Raw genomic sequence first — 6,000 nt, forward strand, 5'->3', positions numbered from 1 at the left:
CTTTTTAGCTAACAGGTAGCTACACTAGCACAAACCTCTTAGTAGATGCAAGTAGACTTGCCCCAATGCAACTTTCCCTGGTTTGAAACCAAGATAAGCCATGTTATCTACCATAAGTCACTTTTTACACATGTGCACCACATCTACACTAGCAGTTCACATTGATGTGGTTATACCAGTATAAAAACCCCAGTGTAGGCAAAGCCTCAGCCTACTTGGATTGATGTTACTATTGTTCAGTCAAGTCAGCTCTGAAGTTTTCACCTTACTGAAATGAATGTTGGATTGTATGTAATTTGCACCTTTGTTTCTTTTACTGTTTATCGGAAAATTCCTTAGAACACAAGAACACTCAATACTAGATACATTTATTAAAGTAGAGGGAGATAAAATTTAGAAGATAACTTGTGAAAGTAAATGGTTGCATATTATGACAACACTAGAATTTACATCAATGTTATGTGTTTAAACCAACCATAACATTTATGAATTCTCCTGGGCTGAACATGGCCCCACACATTTTAAAAATATTATTTTGTAACTTAAATATTTACAGGGGGTCCACTGAAAAACACCGTTCCGGTACAGATTAATAATTAATAGTCTATCTTGGTTCTTCCTGTTCATTAGCAAATTCGTAAGTCACTGTATTTGTACGTAAAATTCCCTTTTTAGGCTCCTAGGGAAGGGACATTAAATCAGAGAATAAGTGAAACGTCTCACTGAAGCCAGTCACCCCTCCCACACAGCAGACAAGGATTATATCAAGTCTGTAAAAACGTACACAATCAAAGTTAGTTAAAGTCTAAACTAGTTCACAAATCAGAAAACATTAATCTGCCAAAATAAATTCTACAGCAAATCACTGACTTTACTGTGGGGTTTTTAAAAAAAAAAAAAAAAGTCACTTTGGATTCATGTAAATCTGTTGAAACTGGGAACATTTTAACTGCACACAGTTAAAGATGAAAGACATTTGCTTCACTTCATGTCTTTGAAAAATATTATGAATTTGTCCAAATTACTTTTAAATATAAAGCAAAATACTTCAAACTTTAGTGAAACTCACTAGCTTTAAGTATGGCTAAATGACATCAATTTGTCAAATTATATCTTAAGTTGCTGATCCAATATCTCAAGGTAACCACAGTTTTATCTGAATAAAATTTATATAAAATCACTCAAACAGATTTCGTCATCAAACAAAAGTATTCTGAGTAATAAATCGTCAGCCATAAACCACTACACTTCCTTAGTCACTTATGAAAAAACTCTGAAGAGTTTCCCAGCTATTGACTTATACGTCACATACAGTAACACTCAAAGCCAAACCACAATAAAGAACTCTGACCTCTGAGGTCTTCTACATAGGCACACAAACAGAAGTGCACTCACAATAGACAGTGACTACTACTTTCAGTTGAGTATTCGTAAATGACACTAAAGCAAAACTGTATGATTTTTAATGGAGTATCCTGTACCATACATATTTTCAAATTCTACAACATAACTCAAACAGCGGCACACAAAAACTTAATGCACTCAAATGCACACAAACTTAATATATTCTAAATTAAAATAAGCTGTCCAGAAAAAGTGCTAATGGGAAAATGCTTCATGATGTTCCAGGCCCAATGATCACATTTGCAAATTATGTAGCATTTCTTAACCTAAAGTTGTCTCCTACAAAACAATTTTTCATTCTTAACTGGAAGAGTAATTGTTCTGGCTGAACAAACATTTTCAAATGTATCGTTTTCAAAAAAGTTTTATATGGATTTTCATTTCTCAGAAAGTACTGTGGTCAAATTGAAAAGATCTCATAAGATACACCAAGTTAGTCCATGCACCACCCACACTTGGATTCCTAGTCTCATTTAGACTCCCATCCTGCAAGTACTTATACACATGCTCAACTTTATGACCATGATTACACTCACTGATTTCAATAGGACTACCCGTAGGAGTAAAGTCAGGCCTTAACCCTCCAGATGGATCCATTAAAATATCCCACAAAAGCCCACAGCACTTTGCCCAGACTCAGAGATCCACCTGAAGAAGTTAAATTGCAGGACTGGAGAGTAATAGAACAAAACTTAAAGATTTAGGTCTACATTCAAATGGCTTTATATTCTTCATATTATCATATCTAAATTAATGATACGCCAATGATCAGACAATTTATCTCAACACTTTTCAGAATACCCTACTGTAAAGCATACACACACTTTAATCAACATGCATTATAATTAAAATATGCTAGTTACCTAGTGGAGTACTGCAATACTACACATAGTTGTCATGGTCATGTCACCCACAGGCTCAATGGCCCAAAAGCTTGGTCCAAATTATAAAAGAAAAGCTTAGCACTTATAAGGCTTTTTTTTTTTTTGTTCAAAGCACTGTACAAACTAATTGAATACATTTTTAGTCTCCTTTGTCAAACAACTCAAAACACCAGAAGTCTTCAAGCAACAGTCTGTTCACGAAAATGTCTCTCAGTATGCAAAGAGCTTTACTTAAAACATTGTCTTAAACTTTGAAAAAAATAAGAATATAATATTTCCTTAATAGAAAGAGACAAAAATATGAACTCCTCAAATTTAGGAATGTACTTGTACAAAATATAAAAACATTAAAATGAGTCAAAGGCATTTGAAAGATCTGCAAACAAAAAAGCAGTTCCATGTTCATAGCCTAGCCCAGGGGTTGGCAACCTTTCAGAAGTGGTGCGCCGAGTCTTCATTTATTCACTCTAATTTAAGGTTTCATGTGCCAGTAATACATTTTAAAGTTTTTAGGAGGTCTCTTTCTATAAGACTATAATATATAACTAAACTATTGTTATATGTAAAGTAAATAAGGTTTTTAAAATGTTTAAGAAGCTTCATTTAAAATTAAATTATAACGCAGAGCCCCCTGGACCGGTGACCATGACCCAGGCAGTGTGAGTGCCACTGAAAATCAGCATGCGTGCCGCCTTTGGCACGCGTGTCATAGGTTGCCTACCCCTGGCCTAGTCCTAACTCTCACTGTCAAGAGTAACTTTCTAAACCCAAGGGGGTGGGGGGGGGGGAGAATCATGTGTACTCATTTAACTAGAGTATGACAGTCTCACTGTCTTGCAAAAACTTCCATCATGCAGAAAGAACCAACAGTTAAAGATTTCAGAAAGCCACATGACTTCCACATTAAATTTCTGTGGAAAACCAACTAATTTCAAATGACAATAGAATTCAAAGATCAACAAGAGAAGAGGAATAAAAAAAAAGTTGTTTCTGTGGCATCTTTAGTTTCAGCTATTTCTCTTCACTTCCCTTATCCCCCAAAAGGCATAACAAATATTTCCAACAGAACAAAAATTGTTTCCCCAAATGACAGAGAGAAATGTCCACCCAAATCAGAATTGAAAGGGTTTTAAAAAAAAGAGAGTCTTTTTATCATCATCAAATGGAACATACAGAAAAAAACATCAGGTCACTACCAAGCCTATAAAACAGTTGTGTCCAAGGTATACTTAAGCGTTGAAACAGAATTTAAAACAACATACAGTATTAAGAGGAGAACAGGGGAGATTATTTACTCTAAAGGAAATAAAATACTGAACCCACTTCAAGGTAGCAGGTAAAATCAACAAGACAGAATAATTATGGATTAAAGAAATATTTTAACGTATATGTATACCTTGTGGAGGTGCCTTTCCTGACATCACAGATGCTGCATTTGAAGGCTTCAGCACTGTTCCTAAAGGTGCAGACACTACAATCCCAAAAGCCTTCGTCTGCTGCAGGTTTTGCTTGCCTTTTTGGCCTTGAAGAGAGAGTGTGCGTGTGCGTATGTGTGTATGGGGAGGAGGAAAAAAGGAGGAGGAGGAACAGAGGAGGAGAAAAAGAAAAACACACACATTAGAAACCATATTATCAAGCAGTGAAATCCAGTGCATTCTGTAATTCTCAACTTGCATCGCCAGACTCCGTTTCTCTTCCTTGCCTAAAGAGTCATCAAATATCTGCTATTGGGGGCGAGGGGGGGCACTATTATAAAGCAGTAATCCCACACCCCACACTTTGCTTTATCCTAGCCTTCGCCCCCCCATCCCCCCCCCCACACACACTACACACCCTGCATTTACTAACCACCACCCCACACACACCCTGGAAGGAAAGAAACTGGGGGGGTGGGGGGCGTTTCCCCTCAAATCTTTAAACCCAGACAATCGATTTTCACACAAACAACAACGGTTACCCAGTGAACCTGGGAGGGCGAGACTTGGGCAGGGAGGGGAGAGACAAGAGGAGCCCGTCTCCCCCCTCACCCTCCTTTTTTGGAGACGGGTGGGTGGTGAAGACTTGAAAAGCTGGGAGGCGTGTTCCCCCCCAGCCACCCATCCCCATGTCTGTCTGTCTCCTCCACCTTGTTAAATCTCCCTTTGTCTGGGAGAAGTGAGGAGCGGAGGAGAGTGTGTTTGTGCGAGGGAGAGGAGCCGCCATAGCTGCTCTCACACCAGCTTAGCCCTGGCACCAGCAGCAAGGAGACACAAGCCCGTCTCCCTCCTCCTCTTGCCCTCACACGCTCCCTCCATCTTAGGAGCCTCGCGGCTGGCGAGCAGCCCCCTCGCGCACCGCGGAGAAGCTGGAGTTGCTGTACCTGGCTGGAGGGACGCAAACAGCCCCCCCCCCGCCGCCTCCATCTTAGGAGCCCCCCCCCACTCTTCCCCCCTCCGCCCCAGCCACACAAGGGCCTAGGCGCCCCCAACACCCAGACAAGAGGGGAGCTGCCCGCTGAGGGAGGCCCCACAGTCCTCCCCTACCCCGGCCGGCCGGCCGGCCACCCTCCCTCCATCTTAGGAGCCTCTTCTCCGCCCCCTGGGCTTCCCCTGCTGGACCCCCCGGGAGCCCGCTCGTTCCGTACCTGGTCGGGCTCTTCTTGTCGCCCATGGTCATGGATCGGGGCCCCCCTGCCCTGCGCGCGAAGGGAGAGGAGACGGGTCGGGGCGGACTCGGTCCAGCGGGCTCCGGCTGCTCCTCAGCCGCCGCCGACGCTCCAGCCGCTGCCAGGCTCCGCTCCAGACTAGCAGCGCAGCCCGGCTCCCTCCCTCCCACCGACCGCACGGCGACAGCGGGCGGAGCTCGCCGCCCGGCCCGGCCAATCCGGGCCGCCCGGCCCTGGGCTCCGCCGGGGAGGGGAGAAGGGACGGGAATGCGCCCCCCCCCCACTCCCCACCCGCAGGGCGGCGGGCCCCCAGCCGGCAGCCCGCGGGGGGGGGGATGTGCCACCCACCCCCCCCGAACCACCCCCCGGCGGGGGAGAGAGGAACGTGCTCCCCAGCCACAGGGCAACGTGCCCCCGGAGAGGAATGTAGCCCCCCCGAGGAACGTGTCCCCCCCCCAACCAGCCACCCACTGGGGAGAGAGGAACCTGCTTCCCCCCCACACCCTACAACCAGCCACCCACTGGGGAGAGAGGAACCTGCCCCCCCCGGGGAACGTGTCTCCCCCCCCCCACAACCAGCCACCCACTGGGGAGAGAGGAACCTGCCTCCCCCCCCACACAACCAGCCACCCACTGGGGAGAGAGGAACCTGCCCCCCCCGGGGAACGTGTCTCCCCCCCCCCACAACCAGCCACCCACTGGGGAGAGAGGAACCTGCCTCCCCCCCCACACAACCAGCCACCCACTGGGGAGAGAGGAACCTGCCCCCCCCCCGGGGAACGTGTCTCCCACACACATAACCAGCCACCCACTGGGGAGAGAGGAACCTGCCTCCCCCCCCCCCACAACCAGCCACCCACTGGGGAGAGAGGAACCTGCCCCCCCCCGGGGAACGTGTCTCCCACACACACACACACACACATAACCAGCCACCCACTGGGGAGAGAGGAACCTGCCTCCCCCCCCCCACAACCAGCCACCCACTGGGGAGAGAGGAACCTGCCTCCCCTCCCCACAACCAGCCACCCACTGGGGAGAGAGGAACCTGCCTCCCCCTGCATAGCCAGC

At 46.3% G+C, this 6,000-nt stretch overlaps 1 protein-coding gene across 1 annotated transcript in view; it reads right to left on the minus strand.

Moving 5' to 3' along the window:
- RYBP (RING1 and YY1 binding protein) overlaps positions 1-5,090 on the minus strand; it is a 71,153-nt gene extending 66,063 nt beyond the window's left edge. The window contains exons 1-2 of the mRNA XM_073351119.2: positions 4,912-5,090; positions 3,685-3,810 (exon numbers count right to left, since the gene is read on the minus strand). Of these exons, the coding sequence (XP_073207220.1) occupies positions 3,685-3,810; positions 4,912-4,943 (158 nt within the window). The 5' untranslated portion in view covers positions 4,944-5,090. The remainder of the gene's footprint in view (positions 1-3,684; positions 3,811-4,911) is intronic.
- Between the last annotated feature and the right edge of the window lie 910 nt (positions 5,091-6,000).

This window comes from Lepidochelys kempii, chromosome 7 (genome assembly GCF_965140285.1).
Source record: "Lepidochelys kempii isolate rLepKem1 chromosome 7, rLepKem1.hap1, whole genome shotgun sequence".
Taxonomy (NCBI): domain Eukaryota; kingdom Metazoa; phylum Chordata; order Testudines; family Cheloniidae; genus Lepidochelys; species Lepidochelys kempii.